This window comes from Harpia harpyja, chromosome 7 (genome assembly GCF_026419915.1).
Source record: "Harpia harpyja isolate bHarHar1 chromosome 7, bHarHar1 primary haplotype, whole genome shotgun sequence".
Lineage (NCBI taxonomy): Eukaryota > Metazoa > Chordata > Aves > Accipitriformes > Accipitridae > Harpia > Harpia harpyja.
This window is the reverse complement of record NC_068946.1, coordinates 31,283,331-31,303,480: the sequence shown is the minus strand read 5'-3', so window position 1 is coordinate 31,303,480 and position 20,150 is coordinate 31,283,331. Positions and strand designations below refer to the sequence as shown.

Genomic DNA, 20,150 nt, shown 5'->3' with positions numbered 1-20,150 from the left:
TCTGTTGAGAATCTAAACACCAGAGGGCACTACAGAATTGTGTCCAAAACTGAGAGGGAGTGCTGTTGGTTAGTATACTGTTAATGCTCTCCCCATGCTATCTTAAACTGGCAAAACAATTAAAAAATATTTTTCTACCTTTTAGAATGATTTTAAGGATAACCCAGGTATGGAAGCTTTTTTACTTGTGCTGCCACTTTCACTGCGTACATCTGATTATTACATGTTGAAATAAATACAGCCATTGCTTTTCACATGAAAAGAGTAAGGTTATGTTACACAAGTATTATGATGACATCTGCACAAGCAGATCAGTTAATGAGCCTGAATTACGGTCTATTAACTATTGCTACTTCTTTGCATTTTTCCAAAGTGAAAGAAACCAGAATGATGCCCAATTAATTACTTATGTTTATATAGAGTATCTCCCATCACTTTCCACCTCATCCAAGTAACTCATGATAGTGGAGATTTTTAACTTGGTGCTGCTGAATAAACTGGCTTATTAAAATTACTAAGTTAAAGTTTAAAAATCCACTTAAAATACTGCTTTTTCATGAACATGAAATTATTCATGTTAATATTACATCAAAGAGGTTATTTTAAGTTGCTTTAAAAACACTTGTGTTTTTATCTTGACATTCCAGAGCCAGTGTTCATTTATTTTAAGGCCTTTTATAGTTAAATTTGCTGCAAACAACAATTCCTCAAGAAGCTAGCCTAGGAGCCTGCAGAGGTTTGATGAATTAAAGTTCCTGGGATTCTGTTTTCCCCCTTTATTTTACAGAGGATTGAGAAGTTATGTTCCAACTATGTCCACAGGTACTGGAATCATTTTTGTGTGCTTGATAGGACAGAAATAATCATTTTCATCAGTATTTTACACAACGAGAAGGACTACTGAGCAATACTGTAGCTTAGGACATGATGCAGGAACCACTAATAATAGATCATGGTGTTTTCCAATTTTATTTCTTTCTTTTGAAATATCTAACACATTTTATTAGTTGAATGTTAAAAATGAGATTTTTACAGTCACCTTAAGAGTTATAAAAAGATGCCACTATAAAAAAAAATACAAAAAATTCTGTGACAAAGTATTATTATCTAAAATTCAGTGTCCCAAAAACAGCCAAACATTTTTTTAAGTACTTAGAGTTCATCATGCTGGTAGACATTGTACTCCTTCGCTGATATGAAGCCATCTCCATCGTGGTCATTCTTCTTAAATATATCAGCTAAGATTTCATCATGGACTGAGGGATGACGTTTTTTGCCATCTCTTGCAAATTCTTCTTTCAAATACTGGCTTATCTAGAAGAAAAGAGAAAAGTCCAACCATTGTGGCTTTTACGCCAGTACTCAACAGCTATCTTCAAGGATGCTTGGGGTATACACGTAAGTTATTGTGACTCCAGTGCAGACAGGTCTAACGTTTGCTTCCCAGCAAGTCTGAGACATACTAATGTATTAATCAAAGCAAATTTCAACATTGCACAGTGTAGCTTGTGTAAGCATACAGAAGCTTTACATGATGAACTGCAGCAGAGGCAGCTCATGTAAAGATAACACTGATGCAAGTACACCTACAGTTTTATTAATTATTTATTCCAAATTAGTTACATCATATTACCTCAAGTTCAGAGAGTTTCTTGTCACTGTCCTTGTCTATTTTATTAAATGCTTCAACGCTGCGGGGTCCCTTATTTACTGCATAAAGTTCAATCTCAAAGATCAATGTTGCGTTAGGTGGAATCTTGCCCTGTGCTATGAATAAAAGAAAAAAAAGCCTTTAAGAAACCACACACTGTGGTCAGAGATCACACATATGATAGATTTACAAGTGAAGTGTCTTATTTTTTTCTTACAAAAGGCTGTGTTAATATTCAGATTAAACTCTGAATTTAAATATTATACAGCTAGACAGGAAGATCATTCAGATTGTGTTAGGTAAATGATTTTCAGAGAAATTTGCAAACAATATACTTCCCTGAAACAAAATTATATTGTTCATATCAATTCAGATACTTTTAAAAATTAAGAAAAGGTTTGTGTTATCATGAAAAACAAGTATTTCTAAAGTTCTCACTCTTTCACATATTGTCATAAGATGGGGCTGATTGAAAGACTGATTCTAAGACATACGCCTTCTGCAATGTCTGCAATCTGATTTAAAAGATTACAGTAATAGACCAATGCTCCTATATATTTTCTGTCTGAAGAAACAAGCAGGCAATATCAGGTTTTACCAACTTACTATGAATTATACCTATGGTTAAAGAACTTGATGTAAAATAGCATTTAAAATAGACATCTCATTAGAAAGAAGCAATAGAATGTAAGTCATCTGATTCACCCCTCCCCCCCCCAAAAACCCCAAACTAGTAGAGTATTTTGAAAAAACATGTTAGACTTCATTATTCCTGTGTCAAAGCATTTTCTCATATCTGATGTAAAAACACCATTGCCTATAAACACAGGTCAATGTACCATGCATCTGGCAAAAAAAGGGAACCAAAGAGAGACAGTAACAATCTAATGAGGTTTAAGTAGTGCCAAAAAAGCATCAAGAAATCATGCAGCGTAAAATTAAAATGTAAACATGCAAGTTGCTTCTATTCATAGCCAAAGCCAGTGAGCATGACATTGTAACCTCAGAATTTTGACAGAATTTTGAGCTTGTGCCTGTCCTTCATAAACTGAAGAACAACTAAAGAATCTACTTTGTTTATAAACAGAAGGTAAACAAAACTATTACTCACACTACTCATCTAAAATATCCACAGTAAAAATGACAGGTTTCAGAGTTCAAAAGGCTTTAATCTTACATGTAGTTTTTAATATATCTGAATATAAATTACGGTTTGTATACTACTAAAGAAAGAAAGATACAATACTAGAATTCAGTGCCAATAGTTCACAAATATACATACCAACAAAGGAAAGATACGTAAAGATTTAGAAAGTCACATGCATCTTTTCTAATTCAAGATTAGGCAGGCATCTTCCCCAGCATGCAGGAATACGCTGAGACAGAGGACAGGTATGCTGTAGGAAAATAATACCTTCTTGAAGTGCTACCTAGAACAAACAGTTAACACTAGTATTAAAGAACATACTTCTATTTGTGTCAGCGTTTTTCCTTGTTGTTATGAGACTTCCTTATTAAACATTATGCTCAAGGGGAAAAATTTATTCCTAATAAAGTTCACTGGCTACAATGGAATTGTATGAAAGACAAAACTGGTGCATGGAATTCTGACATAGTATCGCTACCAAACAATTACTACAGAGCAGGAGCGCTACCTTTTACACAGAAACTACTATACCCAAGTCAGAGCTGAATTTAAATTATCTACAATTAAGAGTGCTGAAACACTGCATAAAACTCCTGACTGGAACTTTTTTTTTTTCAGTAGACTGCACACTTAAGTATTATAAATTCAAATCAGATTTCATGCATTGTACTGTTGCAATTATTATGTAATGTGATGATATCATCTATTAACTATCCAGGATGTAAGCAGTATTTTAAACAAATTATTTCTACTTAGATTAATTCTGTGGCATCCACTGGATTACATTCCATTTTGCTCAGAAGACGCAGAATGTCATTAAAAGGCTAAGCACGTAGGAGTCAAGTAATAGAAACTAAACATGAATAGAATATAATAGATTAAGACAAAAAATGCTGATATGAATCATGAAGATCTTCCTTTTGCTGTCAATTTTTTGTACTATGGCAGTACTTGGAAAAACACATCAGGTGCCATGTACTGAATTCTAATGCAAACTGCAAGGCCTGAGTGTGGGTCTATGATGAGGACTACTCAAACTGCATAGGAATGAGCAGGATTAGGCTGCTTAGCTGCAGTCATCACCTTCAGTGCCTCCAAAAATAATGGGAGCACCAATTCTTACAGTCACTTACAATACTGTATGTTTGAAAGGGTCAAACAGAGGAAAGACAAAGTTTAATATTAAAACTTCTTTTTTACCGTATCCTTGCTGTCCATATGCTAATGACGGAGGAATGATCACTTTCCGTTTTTCTCCAGGACACATATTCATCATAGCAACATCTAACCCTTTTATGACTTGTCCAACACCCAGAACGAACCATTTTGGATGACCTTCATTTTGCGTCCGACTATTAAAAAGAATTGTGAGTGGTTAACAGTGAATTTAGTATTTTTTTTAATATAAAAATAGCTTTAAATTAGCAGTCAGTAAAAATGTACATTAGATTATTAGAACACAAGAATGTTTAGAGTGCAAAAACATAAAGTATTAACACTGTTTTTCTGCTATATTTATAGTTAATTAAAGGTCAAATCTTGAGATGTGCGAGGGGCAACCTCCTTTTGAAATAAAAAAAACAGGTAAAAAACCCTAACTTCTTACAAGAACATCCAATCTTCCTGATCATATACACTGCATGCCAGAAACAAGGCGCCACTGCAGGAAGTCTGCGAGAAGAGGAGCACTGGGAGCGATACACTACTAGGAAACAAAAACGTCTTCAGCAGTTCACATCACTGTAGGATGGAATGGGACGGGACGGGGCATGCATGGGTGTGTTGGGGGAACCTGGCAATCTTGGCTATGGTACTGTGTGCTCACCCACCACTCTGTTCAGTTTAGATATTCAGTGCTTGAGCCAGCTTCTAGTTATATGAGGTGTCCCCAGTACGAGAGCTACACTGAACAGCGACTGAGCAGCATGTAGCTCAACAGCCAGAGTGCAACACTGTATGTGCCAAAATCAGTCAGTTCAACAGGAAAAAAAATGCAAGTAAAATGGTACCGTTAAATGTAGAATTATCCTTTATTGATTTTTTCTTAAATGATACAAGTGGGGGGAACGAATCAAGATTTTGTAATAAACTACGCCACTGCCTGTAAAATCTGTCCAAATATGGGTAAGGAATGAGCCAGGTATCTGAAGGAAAGAAAAGACTCTCGTCCAGAGTTCTGCACAGGTTGAGTCCTGCCTCGCTAGTAGGATGCACCACCGTTAAAAGCAAGGCACTGTAAAAATAAAGCTTTTGCACAACAGTTTCTGTGCAAAGCAAGTTAAACCAAGCTGAAACAGCCTGAAGATAGATGGATGGGACAAAAGGAAAAAGCAAAAGCCTAAATGCTAACACTGGGGCAAAGAGGAAAGCAACACAAATCCAGAAGGGAAGCAGCAGCAGGGAAGGGGCACAAAGACTGCAAACCACTAGCATAATACGGCTGCCCTGCACAATGCCAACTACGTACAAGAGCATGCAGTACTCAAGTTTCTGTCTAAAATAGTCAGTCTGCGTCCCTACCAGGAGCTCCTTCTCCAAACCCGAGTTTTTTCTGCCCAGATTACAGCACAGAACATGGCAGGGGATAACATGGTGGGGTTTTTTTCACCTTGCCAAAGGGGTTCCCCACGTGAGGTGTGGGCTACCTTCTCTCAGCGACCCTCCCAGCTGGTCCCCTTCGCTGGCGACAGCTGCCAGTCTTAAGCGTGGCTTTGGTTTCCAGCTTACCTCAGCGCTGGTCCCTCTTGGCCCTAGGTAAATCCTACATCCTTCAACACTCGGCTGAGGAAAAAGGAAGGCTGAGATGGGGGGAAATTCCTAATGCTAACGCGGTTAGCGTGGACAGCCCACGCTGTGACCCGCTGCTCCTGGGGGCGGTCAGGCTGTGCCACGTACACTGCCGGGCCAGAGCCTACCTTCCCTTCCGCCCTACTCGGTGCCCCGGGGGCCCACCTGCAGTAAAACTTGGATCCGTCGCTGGCCAGGAAACCGTCGTAGTGCGCGTTCAGCAGATCCCCCCTCTTGCTCTTCGGGCTGCAGACCTCGGGGAGGTGCAGCACCTCTATTTTAACCTCCTCCGCCGCCGCCGCCGCCGTGCCGCCTTCGGCCTGCGCCGCGGCCGCCAGCAGGGCCAGCGGCAGGACGACCAGGGTCAGCCCGCGGCCCATCTCGCTTCCAGGAGGCCGCCGGCGTGGCACTTGTCTCCGCCGGGCCGAGGGGCGGGAGTCCGGGCCCGCGCTGCGGCGCTGCCCCAGCCTCCCCGGACGCAGAGACGGGCCCGGCCCAGGCAGCCGCGGGGCGGGCGGTCCTTCGGGCCGGCCCCCTCCGCTCAGGAAGTGAAAGGGACGTCAGGAAACAACGACGGGAGAGGCGGGGGGGGGTGTGTTGGGGGGCGGGGGAGCGCGGCCGGGCGCGCATGGGAGATGCGGAGCGCCCCGCGGGGCGGGTGGCGCCGCCGGGGCCGCCGCGGGCCGCCGCGCCTGAGCTGAGCGGCTCCGCCTCCGCCCGCGCAGGGAGCAGCAGTAGTAGCGGCAGCAGTAGTAGCGGCAGTAGCGGCGGGGACGGGAGCGCCCACCCCCGCGGCGGCCGCCCTTTCCCCGCGGCGGAGCAGGAGGATGCGGCCCGGCGTCGGGCTCTGAGCGATGGAGGGGGTCCTGTACAAGTGGACCAACTACCTGGCGGGTAGGCGGCGGGGGCCTGGGGGGCGGCGGTTGGGGCTGGGGCGGCCGGGGCCTTGCGGCGCCGGGGGGGGGGTGGCTTGGGTCTCGTCCCTGAGGCGCTGCTGTTGCGTCGGGGGGTCTCGGCGTCTCCGCGGGCGGCCGGGAGCCGTTTTGGACGCGCTGGCTGAGAACTCGTTGGCCGTTGGCGTTTAGAGCCGAGCCCCCGGCGAGCGGCCGAGCGTCGCGCCGAGCCGCGGGCGGCGGAGGCGGCCGGCGCCCCTGAGGCGGCCCGCCGGCAGCCGGCTGTGGGGGCTGGGGCGGGGGGGGCGGCGAGTGACGGCGGTCGCCAGCGCCCCCCCCCGTGCCCCGCGCGCTTCCGCGTGTGTGGCGCGGGGTGGCGGCAGGCCTCGGCCGGGCCGAGCCCCTTCGCGCCTCCCTAGCGGGCACCGGCGCGGCCCCGGCAGCCCCACGGCCAAAATGCGCCCGGCCCCCGCGGTCTTCCGCTGGGAACGGGGCGGCCAAGTACCACCCGAGACCTGGGTTGCGCCTCGTCAAGTCAGTCAGGGACTCTTAACGGGACAGACTGGAGGGAAACGCCGTCTGAAGGGTCTTATTCTAGCGGCCCAGCTGTGGGATTTTCCCCTCCACCTCTGTTTCCTCTCAGAAATGGCTTTAATTTGCAGCATACAAACTTGGAAGGTATCCTTGCTTGCAGTTGAGGAGTCATTTAGGATTACATCTTTCAATCTTCAGTGCTAAATGTAAAAGTCTGAACTCTCTTTTAATTTGCTTTTGGATGGTAATTTTTTTGAGTCTGGCGCTCCTGTACCCTAACCTGAAAAACATTAAAAAAATTTAGTTCTGGGTGAAGTTTCACAAAATGTATTTTGAGACGTGCTGCAGACAAAAATGCACCAAGTGCCTGCATTTGCCGTCAAAGCTCTGGTTTTGTTTGCCTAATCCTGTGTCATAATAGAGATACCACACCTCCCTCTGGAGATAGCAACGGATAGGTGGTACTGTCAAGGTGAAACAGATTTTCCTTCTGATGCTGTAATAGGACTAGTTGTCCCTCCGGAGCAGATCGGTGTTGGGTTATATACCATGCTTAATCAGGCCTCGTGTTTGACTGCTTCGGCAATATCTTCTTTGCCCCCTTGTTCTTCGGCACTTCACGTGTGCTCTTCTGCTTCAGCATATTCAGATTTTGAAGGTGGGGTGGTGTGAAACTCAATTCTGAGCGTTTAGAAAACGGCAAGGATTGTGTGCATTTGCTGTGAATTGAAGTGTACAGAGCATAATCTTGCATTTTTCAGAGCAAACACGTGTCCACGTATACTGGCCTTCTGGTGAAAGAGAACAGTTGTACTGTGATTAAACAGATACTTGATAAGACATTTTTGTCACTTCCTCACAATAAATGTGGAGAAAACACATATAAGAAAAACTGTGGTTTTGAAAGAAATAATGAGTACAAGTTTCTTTTTGAAATAGAATAGAAATTGTCACCTTTGCTTATGTGACCAAAAATGTTACTGTAGTAAAAGGTCACAGGTAATGAGCCCTTGTAGTGTTTGATGTAAACTTCCCATTTGAAGTCTGTTATTTAATAAGGAAATATTCAACAGTAACTGTGAATGCTGTACACACAATAGACTGTTAGGTAGAAGTTACGCAGCTAACTTCTGCTAAAAGTCAGTAGGCCTCTAAAATAGCAAACTGCGGAACCCTTCTTTCTGTGTGTGCTGGCCAACAGAGAGCATCTGCTCTTGCATTTCAAAATTACAATATGTCAGTGTCCCTACAATTTCCAGAATATAGGAGGGCAGCAAATTAAAAAAAAAAAAAAAATCTAATCGTATTAGTGACATTTTTAAATTTTATTACCCACTTCCTTGTTACTCTACTATTTATGTTTGTAGCCAGAAATAGGCTGTGGTACTTGTTGTCATTAACAGTGGAAGCCAAGCAGCAAAGGAGCTTGTTATTGTTGCTGAAGCATTGTGGAGAACATTTAGTTTTCTCCTTCATTAAAAGCAAACCAGAAATACAGCTTTATTTTTTTTTCCCTTCAAATAATACGTGTGCATCTAAGAATTTGTGAAGTACAAATTTGTTAAATATTTTGTCAAACAGAGGACGCTCTGTTTGCCCAATTTAAAATCAGAAGAGGTGTTTTTGTTCTTTAGCTTGCTTCTGTGAGGCACTTGGAGTCTTTTAAGTCTTTTGCTTCTGTTTTTTCCAATACCAGCATAATGTGAGGCTGGAATAATCATCCATGTAGGGTCCCTTTTTATCAGAATCAGACTGTTGAGACAGGCATTGACTTACCACCTGTGCATGCACTTAGGAGACAAGGACAGCACAGAGTCAATGTTTTGCAACACAGTGTAGGAGGAAGAAAAACATTCGTGTATTTCTGAGCTGCGTTTTACAGGACAGGGTCTTCAGTACAGTCATTTCATGACTGCATATTGTTTGAGTAGAAGTGGCGATGTACACATACAATTTGAAATATTTCCTGTGGGAGTTGGTATCCCTCAATGTTTGTACTATTTTCATTCTCTTTTTATATCTGAGTGTGGATCTGCTTATTAGTTACCACTCTGCATTTTGAAAGACACAGATCCTTGCTGTTATAGCTAATAAATTTAAAAAAATAGTTACAGGTTATTATTTCCTTATCATGGAATTGTGACATGATGTAGTGGGGCCTGGTCTTATACTTCTTGAATTAGTGTTAAAACTTGGCATGACTTAATGTGAGTAGTGTGAAGCCTTTAGCTGATTTTCAAGAGTCTGGAAGCCTTTAGCTGATTTTCAAGAGTCTGGTACCTGATTAAACCGCCTGTGTTACAACACACTGCTGCTGGATGACTGCAGCTTGCTCTGTTGGAATGGCAGTTGATTAGCACCATGGACTACACCATCATATCGCCAAATACGTCGAGTTCTTGGCCACACAGTTACTGCCATTCCAAACCCTAAGCCAAGCAGGAAGTTAAAGTTTGGTGTGGAGTTGTAAAATATTCCAGTAGAGCATAACAATTACACAGTCAGGATCAGCTGTACAATAGGAGCAGATTATCCCTCTATTTTATATCTATGTTATTTTTAGAAACAAAGGTGATTTATTAGGTAAAATGGTTTGCATTTAGTAGTATTAGAAATTAGGCATCTATTCCAATGAGTGTTGAGTTTTATGAAATAGCTGTTAAAAAAAGAAAAAGGGAAAAAAAAACCCCCAAACTGAATGCTAATATACTTTAATCCAAGTGGGCCCGTGACAGTAATTTACTGTGTGGTGTAATGCTGTATCGAGTTCTCACAGATATTTGCATCTATGCATAAACTGCTCTGTTTTGTGGATGTAGTGAAGTCAGAGATCATTATATAATTTTGCTAATGCAAAGCTGGTAAAAACCTTAGTAGAGGAGCTGGTGTATGCTGTCCTCACAAATGGACCTAGGAGTACAAGCCATGTCTCAGTTCCCTGCACAATGCTTAACATTAAATTGTTGTTGAGCGATGGAGCTGGGCTACTTTCAGAGAGAATGGTGTGTCAATAGTTAAGTTTGAGATACAAAGTTTTCATTGAAATACAGTAGGCAGAGGAGACCATAGCATAGCAGTTGGTGATATCAGTCATTTATTTGTATCTTACAAATAAGATCCTACAATCTTAAGGAAGTCTACCTGAAAAATATACTTGAATGAGAATGGTTCTTCAGAGGTATGTAATTTATCAGCCTTCAAAATAAGATTCCTTGGTGGTTAAATTCAAATTTAATTTTGCTTTAGAATGGAATATAGTGAAACTGAAATACTGCTGATCTTGCACCCAAAAAGAATGGGAGTGAAATATCCATATAATACTAGTCTGGTTATAGAACGGCTCAGGTCTTCAGACTGTGCAGATCCTTTACTTCCTGGTGTATTACAAGAATAGTTTAATGTTTGTATTTTTTATAAAAGTTTTAATAGGCAAAGAGCTCAATTTGATTTGCAGTTTAGTAATTAGACTAAACTTTCCTTTTCATGTTTTTTGATCTCGCTAGGTTGGCAGCCTCGGTGGTTTGTTTTAGACAATGGGATATTGTCATACTATGATTCACAGGATGATGTTTGCAAAGGCAGCAAAGGAAGTATAAAGATGGCTGTGTGTGAAATAAAAGGTAAGAATTAATAGATTTCTGCTTGAGGAAATTTTAGCTGCCAGGGAAATAGAAAATATCACCCAACATATATTTTGCATCACAGGTTTTTCCTACTCTTTTTTTATCTGTAGTCCAATGTTACTGCTTCATAGTTCACAAATAATAATGAATATGAATTATGAAGTGGTGACAAAGAAAAATGTTTTTGACAGTTAGAGCTCTCTTCTGAGATTTAGAACCCAGCATGTATTCCTTTTTGTTTTAAATAGTTGTGTGCATGTGGCTTATGCTTGGAGTTACCTCAGGTAGTTTTTTAGTTCTATTGCTTTTCCCTTTTATGACCAGGGATAAGAGACTGCATCATGAATGCTAGTTTTTCAGAAGAGCAGCAGCAGTGACCCAATAGGGGAGATTCTTATAAATCAGAGATCTTTAGTTTTTTGTTTTCCTGAGTCATTTTTACTTTTGTCACTGTTAGCAGCTGCCCACATGCATAGGTGATAGGTGTATTAGAGTTAGTAAGTGAACTGTTTGTGTCAGACTGTGAGTTTAGCCTTTAGTGTATTCTAAACTGTAGGTCAACCTCCTTGGCTAGTAACAAGGCATTGTCTAACTCTCCATGGCTTTCAACTCTTGACCTCTTTCCAGATACCTACAGATGACTGGGCTTGTGATATGGGTACTGGTATATTAAAAAGTGAGACTTCTTATTTTACATGGGCCACCAAGTATTTTTCATGTGGTAACTCCTTTTTGTTAACTGTTTTCTTGATATATATGAAATCAGTGATGTAAAGTGGAAGATCCCATTTTTTGGCCATTCCCATTGTTCATTTTGCTTGTCATCTTGTTCTTTTGGTGAGGGAAAGATAATAGTTGAAGTCTGGATTTGGTGCAGTCTCCTGCATCCATGGCTAGTGGGGAGTGGGTCTGGAGGAACTATGGTTAGTAACATGAAGCTCAGAAGAGTATTCAGTTAAAGATGTAATATTGAATATAATAGACTCTAAACAAAGTCCACCTCAGTTCTTGGTTCTAGGACTCTGCGACCTGAAGTCAGATGTTGTCTGGAAGGGAGATTATTTCAGTTTCTAGCCTAGTTCTCCATAAGTACTTGTCCTTGCAAGAAAAATCTTCAGTTTTCCATGTTTAGACCAAGTTTGGAATACAACAGTTATTACAGATTCATACGCAGTATGTTGTTAATGCAGAAAGGGAACCCCGTTATACTTGAGTCTGGCCACTGTTCAGTGTCTTGTGTTCCTACCTGTTGACTTGAAGGCATGCTGGGGAGAAGGGTTGAGCAGTTTGGGGCTTTTTGTTATTTAGCAGTGGTACATTGTGATTTACTGTGGGATTGTAATAAACATTTTAAAATACTTTGGTCAGTCTTTAATAGGTAATTGTTACTGAGCTGAGGTTGTTTTTCTTTATTCAAAATTGTTTTTTTCTCCTCTATCATAAGTTCATGCAACAGACAACACAAGAATGGAGCTAATCATCCCAGGGGAACAGCATTTCTATATGAAAGCAGTTAATGCAGCCGAAAGGCAAAGGTGGCTGGTAGCACTGGGCAGTGCAAAAGCTTGTTTAGCAGATACCAGAACAAAAAAAGAAAAAGGTATGTCTATTACCTAGAGCATATACAATCTTACCACTTTCTCAAATGCTTGTTTTCAGATAATGATAGTACAAATATTGTGGTAGGAAGTCAGTATTATTGTCTTTAAATATAAATCGTCATTATTTCTAGTCATCTATATGGTAAATTCCCCCTTGATGTTTGAATTAGAGGTCACCTCCATTGACCTCTTCTATCTTAATAAGCTGAAATACCAGCAACTTATCATCATTAGAAGAACAAACATACTCTTTGTAGCTGTTGTGAAGCCTTTTAATTTCTGTGGTTTTGATTCTTCGTAGTTACTATTGTTTTTTCCATAATTTTTCTTGGATGGCTTAAGGTAACCATCTCCAACCACTGTGGTGGAGGTAAATTTCATCCACTAAATTTTTTCTACATCATGTTGCAGCTAAGATAGATGTCAACTTTTATGTTTCCTAGTAATGTGTCTCTTTCTTAATGATCATTAAATTAGCGTCAGTTATCCGAAAATATAAACTGTTGTCTGCTTCAAGTACAGTTCTTGACTTATTGCAGAGTCCAATTTTCCTCAAAATTAAGTGAAAGTTTAAGTGATTTTTTTTTTAAATTTAAATGAAAAGTGCTTAAAAGTTAAAGTGTGTGCATACATCGTATGCAATAAATTGATATTTCCTTTATTTTTTTATAGAAATAAGTGAGACCAATGAATCTCTTAAAACCAAAATGTCTGAACTTCGTCTCTACTGTGATCTTTTAATGCAGCAAGTTCATACAATACAAGAATTTGTTCACCATGATGAGACTCGCTCTCCTCCCAGCATTGAGGTACAGAATTTCTAGAATGCCATTGGAGAACCTAATTATATAATACAGCTCAAGTTTCTCTTGACATCTAATGCCTTTTTCATCTCCCTAATGTTGGGAGATTTAACCTAAGATCAATTTTTGAGTGCTTTGTGTATATAATACTACCAGTGATTATATGTGCATAAAGTACCTAGATGATTTAACTGTAATTGTAATATGCATTAGGAAGGAATTGTGTTATTGAGTCATTTGGTTAAAAGGCTGGAAAAACTGCCATATGAGTTATGCAATAATTTGTCTTGTTTTGCATCTCTATGATGGGCAGAGTAGTTGAAACAAACTCGTTTGTCCATTCTGTACTTCCTTGTGTAGGAGGGTATTGCATTTTGTTATCAGTGAAACTCGGGTTAAAGATATTGGAAACCTGCGGTGTAGATAAGTGTCTCTGAATATGCACAAGTAAAATTATTCTCGTATTTCTGCTTTTAAGTGAAAGTTAGTACTGGAAATTATGAATGGCTTCATTCTTTACACTCTTCAGCAGCGTGTGGACAATATTGTTGTCCACTTAGGGCAAAGCAAGGGGTTGACCCTTAGTCACAACACAGCAAATTGTTGTCAATTTACAGCAAGGTGAAACTGACCTGCAGGCTCCTTCCGCTGGAGTGATAAAGCTGTTCACACATTCTGCTGCAATGCATTTATTTCACTGAATGATCTGATACCAGTTAGTCACTCTGAGACAAGCTTTACAGTAAAAAAGTTAAGGCATTGTTGGCTGATACCCTAAAGAAGTTCAAATGTCAGAAAGATATTACAGTGCTGTGACATTTGTTTGCTTAAATTAACCTCACTGGAAGATGTACATTTGATTAAATAAAATGGGAAATGGAAGTTCGTAGTGGTAATGAGGGAAATTAGTGTGTGTGTGAGTGGTGGTGGGGGAGAGTTGTATGTGCATCTTTTCATATTTTTTTTTCTTGCTTATGCTTGTGCTTTCACTTATTTTCAGAATATGAATGAAGCCTCTTCCTTGCTTAGTGCCACATGTAATACATTTATCACAACACTTGAAGAATGTGTGAAGATTGCTAATGCCAAGTTTAAGCCAGAAATGTTCCAGCTGCCTCACCCTGATCCCTTAGTTTCTCCTGTGTCACCATCACCGGTCCAAATGGTTTAGACATTTTGAAATACTATTTTTTCTAAGTCTTGTATTGTTGGTTGGATGAGGGGAGGAATGGCAGAAGACTATGCTAGTGCTATGTGCTGTGATGTTAACAGTTGAAATCTTGACTCTGTTATGAGCAGTACTGGTCCTAAATATAAATCAATAATTTTCCATTCCCAGTCTTTGTTTGCTAGCCTTTACATAATCAGAGTAATTTATTGTACACATCAAGACCCTCTAGTGAGGTATCTCGTAAATGAATGAGGTTTAACTTTTCCTCAGTTCAACTGTTTCTTTGTTTTTTAGAATGCTAGCTGTACACTGACCTTAAAAATTCCATAACTTTGCCTCCAGTTTAAACAGATAAGTGCCTTGTGGCTTGAAGCACTTCAGCAAGATAGCATATCTTTGAGTGTATATAATTCAAAATGTTTATATTAATCTAATATGCCCTTATTTAACAAAAAGTTAAATAATGGTAGAGATATTACTTGCATAACTCTTCACTACTTATTATTTCCCTTAGAAGGACAGTGTATGTGGAATCATGTTAAATGTCTTCTCGATCATATGTATAGATTCCAAGATGAACTGTATTGTAGGATTTTGTTGTGGGAATCCCTTTTTTTGTACTTGGGTCTCTTGTCCCTTTATCTTCAGTCAATTTACTTACAAAGCTGATCATTATTGATTTAAATTAATAACTTTCTTTGATATGCATAGAGATTTGACAGTGATATTAGAAGAACCACAAGGAATCAACAGGCAGCATTTGGCTTTATTGTGTAATGGGGAATTTAAGCTGGCATTTGGTAGAGGAAAAATGTCTTGATATTTTCGTAAATTATAGCAGTTAACAAATGGCTCTGTGAGTAACTTCGGAGCAAGAGAGAATGATTTCCATAGAAACTACATAGTATTTTTTGTAGTAAACTATTTCCTGTGTGATTTCTTTAAAACTTTTGATATTGATGGCAATCCATCTGTTTTCGTAAAGTTAAATCAGACTTTTAACTAAGAATGGCTGATATTAATTAAAAAGAAAAGATTGCCCTCTCACTTTGTAGAGACTGTGAATAAAGTAAAAATTAATGTAGGTATGCATTTTCTTATAAGTAGCTTGTGGCATTTTTGATGTGGTTTGTTGTTTGGACTTTCCCCCCCGGCCCAGATGAAGCGTTCCATTAGCCACCCTGGTCCTTGCTATTCAGAAAGGTAATTTTCTATTTCATTAAGCTTTTTTCTTATGTCTCGAGAAACCTCCCTGAACCTGCTAGCATTAAAATAAAAATGTGAGAAGAATTGTTCACTTGGGCGAAAAAAAATTAAACAGCATAAATTGATCTAATTTTGAAAACTAAGGGTGCAGATTATCAGTGTCGGTGGCGAATAATGCAGATGCTGTCTCTAATACACTACAAAAATTTCTTCATACTAGCAGCGTTATGCAAATAACTTATTCTGACAAGTTCATGAAATTAGACACAGCTTGAAACGCTAACATTCTTTTTGTTACTTTGAATCAGTATTTCAGATTCTTGAGTTATTTTCTTCTGCATGCAAATACTGTATTACATTTTTGTTTCCATTTTCAGGCTTTATAATTGTGAAAATTAAGATTGTTCTGTTGACTGTGCCATTTTAGTTCAGTATAGTGAAAAACATTGATACTAACAGTTTAATCTAAGCACGAAAATTATTTTAAATTTAAAGTATATTAAGTTTATGTGGGTTGTTACAGATTTTGCTTACTAATAGATCTCATTTGTTTTGTAGAAATAATCACTCTGTAAAAGAACCAATTTCATCCCTTCACCGATTTTCACAGCGGCGCAGAAGAACATACTCAGATACAGAATCTTACAGTGATACTCCCTTTGAAGATTCTCAGAGTAAGTTTGGAAGAGGGGTGGTTTTCTTTTGTATCTTTCTGTACAATTTATTACCCTGTTTACAGCAGCTGTTCTAGTGCTGATATGAGCACGAGGAAAAAGTTTTCTTAGTTACACAAAGTTTTGTTTGTAAGATTCCTATATTATAAATCAAAGCACTTGTGTAGTTTATTATGTGGCTGGCTTTTGCTGGCTTTCACTCATACTGAAAAGGATCTTACAACTGGAGTAGTTGTACTGAAATCAGTGGGACTACTGGCAAGATAAAATAGAGACATAAACAGAAAAGGGATGTTTGTGCTAGTAAAATCTTACATGAACAATATTCTGGTAAGTGGTGGAATACTGTTGTTTGCCACCATCTTGTCACGGAACAAATTCTCCTTTCTGTGACCCCTGTGAGTGGAGGGGGTAATTTCCACCCAGTGCATTGCAGAAAGATGGTTCATTTCAGTGGCTGCTTGCCTTTTGTAGAGAACAGTACTGTTCTGAAAGAGTGCAGCCTTGTCAATAAATAAAAACAGCCCCCAAAATTATGAAATGATGTCATGATCATAATATTATTTCCTTCTGATTAGATGGGTCTACTGAGTTAGTAGCTAGTTCTTCTGTGGCTTTTTCCTTTTGAATCTTGCTGTCATTTTGACTCTATCCTAACTCTTCTCAGGGAGATTTCAACTTGACTAGTTCTTCTTGACTAGTTCTGGTTTAGTTTTGCTTCCTTTTGGAGTGCCTAGTGCCTCACTTGGATTGAAAAAACCTGAGGCCTATGCATTGCTGAAAGCCCATGTGAGCACAAAGAGGTCCCAGTGCTTTACGTTCTATCATGAAGCAAGTATTTGCACCTCTGCACTGTTTCCTTGGTTCCGTGATGCTCACATGTAGCAGGGTGACCACCTCTTTCAACTCGCTTATCTGCCCTTACTCATCTGCCACCTGCATAGGGTATGCCAGTATGTATCCCAAGCTAATAAACTTAGTTTAGATCCTATTTTGTATCTCATTGCTGATGTAGGTGCACCTCAGTCTAGCTTCCTGTGATGCAAGGCTTTTGTTGTTACTATCTGGACCTTCAGGTGTTGGTTACCTGGTCTGACTCTTCAGGACTGCTGAGAAGAGTCTTTGTCTTGTGTGTTTGTGCTAATACCAGGCTTTTTTGGTTCCTTGCTATGTAGTTCTAGTTTCTAGCTCAGTTTCTCTGTGTTTTTGTTTTCTTTTCCTGTGTTAGAAGCTCCCTCTGCTACCTTCCAGTTATCTTAGTTCTTTCTCTTTCCTGTCAGGTAGCGTAGCAATACCCAACTTGCAGTAGGTCATCCATTTCATTTTAATAATAGAAAATGTTTTAATTAAATGCTTATCGATGCATCAGTTCTTTAAAAAAAAAAAAAAGTTCATGTGTTCCTCATACAGAATATGTCTGCACCTCACAGATTACTGTCCTTCATTATGTAAAATTCATTGTGTATAAGAAAAAAATAATAAAAAATTATTTGATTTATACTAGCTGAACACTCTTCATATCTATTGTTGGGCATGATATTGAGTGAGATCTTCCAGGAAAAGTCCAGAGTAATTATGCTTCTGAGTGCTTATGTGTAGGAAATAGCAAATAGAATAACTGACAGATTGGATGAGGTTTTTTGGAGTTGAAAATTAAATACTTTGATATCTTCATAGGATCTGCTCACTGTTCTAGAAGTGCTGTCAATGGAGATCTGGTATCATCAACCATTCCTGAAGAAAATAGATCAGTATCAAAGGAAAGATCTGATCTGGAAGAGACTCTTTCGTCCTTTTCTTCCTGAAGAAACTGAAAGTATTCAATTTTCTATAAATAATGCTATGCAAAAGCTGCTGTAATTATACTGTTGTTATAGGAAGTAGTCATTTCCCTTTTTAGAAGGATTTCTCTGCACTTTATAGAATAACATAAAAACTATCTTTGAAGTGTATTTTATCTTTATATAGTTTATTTGCAAGAGTATTTTCCTAATATTTCACAGTTTGAATGTGCATTTTTTGGAACAAATGATGGCTTAACAGATAAGCATCCACATTTGTAAATGTAGCTCTTTTTAAAAAGTGTGAAGGTCTCACTGATACATTAGTAAACCTGCAGGTTATAAACTTCAGCAAAAAGGTTTCATTTTTTTTGAGAAAATGCAACTTGTGCCATGGGCCTCTTGGTCATTTGTTCCAGGTCATCCACCAGGAGCCGTGATTAGCCCTGCAATGCCTTTTTTGCCTGTGTAAGGGCTGTGGGAATGGGCACTAATGGGTCTACTCTAGCAGCTTGATGGTAATTGACATTGCCTTCTTTAAAAACACAAGGATATACATAATCCGGTCCTTATTTTTAGCCAATGAAAGTGGAAATACTTAGTGTATTTTTCTAAACAAATATATAAAAATAACTTAATATGAAGCATTTGTACCAAACATTGGATATTTAATAATTTTTATTTATTTATTCTTTTTTGCATCAAAAATTTCTACCTACTTTCACTACTAAAGATCTAAAGATCTACTAAAGGCTTCAAAATGTGCATAAATTGTTTCTGGGGTGTGTAACGTCACAAGTAGCTAATGCAGCGCTGTTAAGATTTACTCTGCTCACTTAAGATGTGTTTTTAGCAAAGTATTACAGAAGCAAGAGATGAAATACTAGACCGTTAAGCTGCTGTTGTAATGAATATTTGTATCTATACATATTTTATTTATGACATATTTATACAAAAGGGAGCTTCTGGTTTTGCGACTCCTTTATATCATTTGAGAATGGTATACACCAGGAGATGGATTCTGCTCTCAGTTACATCAGTGTAAATTTGCATTAACTGTAAGTGAGATCAGAGTCTGACTCTCTTAATAATTAATAGTATAACAGTGCCTACTAGCAACTTAGTCCACAAGGTTGTTAGTGTTAGCATTGTAAGCTTTTGGAGATTTTTGGGGGTATTCATTTAGGGATAAACTTGGTCTATAAAGTCTTAGCTGTAGAGCACTTTAAGCAAGCCATTTACTGTTTTTGATTTACACAATTTTTAAATAAATGTACAGGGTTTTTTGCACTCAAGCACGTACCAAAATCTGTTTTCGTAATCAAATCTTCTTTAATTTGGTTTAACTAGTCTTCCTTATGTGTATATGAATAATTTGGTGTTTTTGAGACAGGCTGGAAAGGACAGATGGGAACAGAATGGAAGCTTTCCTTATAAATTTCTGGAATGTTGACTTATCTAAATCAAAACAGGTCCAAATGTTGAGGAAAAACATGTGAGGTGTTGCCCATATATAAAATACCAGTTTATAAACTATTATGTCCATCTGGAATGGAGTGGTTCGTACAAGTAATTTGTGGATACCAGCTCAGAGCTGTCATTTGTGCTCGGTTCTGTCAGTTTTCATGCAACTAGCATTTGCATATGCATATCAGCCACACACATGCTTGTACATTTTTTTTTCTGAATGTTTGCTTTAATATATTCTGTATGACACTTATGACAATTGTAAAAATAAGTATTAAAAAAGATGTCCAGAGAAGTAAACTACATATTGCAATGAGAGTGTTGTCTTGAATCATATGCTGTCTTAGAGGTGCTTTTTGAAATTTCACTGAGGTTTCTGTCAGCTTGTACAGTGTTAAGTACCTGTCACATTAACAAATATCTTTTTCTGGTTTTCAGCTACTACAGAGAAAATAGTTTGGACTCCACATTGTGCAAAAAAACTGAAACTGGTCAGTGCATGTGGTAGTAAATAATAATTTTAAATACTGCCACAGATAGGATTGTTTAGACAAAAGTTGTAATGATTAGATTCAAGCACAAAATTTGCATATAATTACTTGAGCACTGTTTTGGGTTTCTCCATGTCACTAAAGCTGGAATGGTGGCTTTGTATACATGTAACATGTTCCTGCTAAACTTAAATCAGCTTTTTTTATATATACCTATGCCAAACTCTGGCAAAAATCCTAAAATGTATTTCAGTGAAATCAGTGAAGATGATATGCCATCACACTTTTGGCATCTGGAGCTAAGAAGTCATTTCTGAAAAT

The 20,150-nt window shown here is 39.1% G+C and overlaps 2 protein-coding genes across 3 annotated transcripts in view; one reads left to right on the top strand and one right to left on the bottom strand.

Annotated features, from left to right (window-relative positions):
• Positions 1 to 948: 948 nt before the first annotated feature.
• On the bottom strand, positions 949 to 6,172 carry FKBP7 (FKBP prolyl isomerase 7; the record flags this gene model as incomplete). The annotated part of the gene is given in 4 exon segments (XM_052793510.1): positions 949 to 1,314; positions 1,634 to 1,767; positions 3,999 to 4,150; positions 5,751 to 6,172. Coding segments are annotated over 4 exon segments (870 nt in total), but the record flags the coding sequence as incomplete, so codon positions are not given.
• Positions 6,173 to 6,247: 75 nt separating this feature from the next.
• Positions 6,248 to 20,150, top strand: part of PLEKHA3 (pleckstrin homology domain containing A3) — a 29,550-nt gene continuing 15,647 nt past the window's right edge. The window contains exons 1-8 of one of the 2 annotated variants that reach the window (XR_008236114.1): positions 6,248 to 6,479; positions 10,516 to 10,632; positions 12,080 to 12,235; positions 12,909 to 13,045; positions 14,040 to 14,204; positions 15,370 to 15,413; positions 15,975 to 16,090; positions 17,768 to 17,906. Coding sequence is in view for 1 of the 2 variants with exons in the window: in XM_052793509.1 (XP_052649469.1) it covers positions 6,440 to 6,479; positions 10,516 to 10,632; positions 12,080 to 12,235; positions 12,909 to 13,045; positions 14,040 to 14,204; positions 15,370 to 15,413; positions 15,975 to 16,090; positions 17,768 to 17,895 (903 nt within the window). In the remaining variant the exon portion in view is untranslated. Of the gene's footprint in view, positions 6,480 to 10,515; positions 10,633 to 12,079; positions 12,236 to 12,908; positions 13,046 to 14,039; positions 14,205 to 15,369; positions 15,414 to 15,974; positions 16,091 to 17,767; positions 19,639 to 20,150 lie in introns of those variants that run through there. The other variant, XM_052793509.1, reaches the window with a different exon arrangement.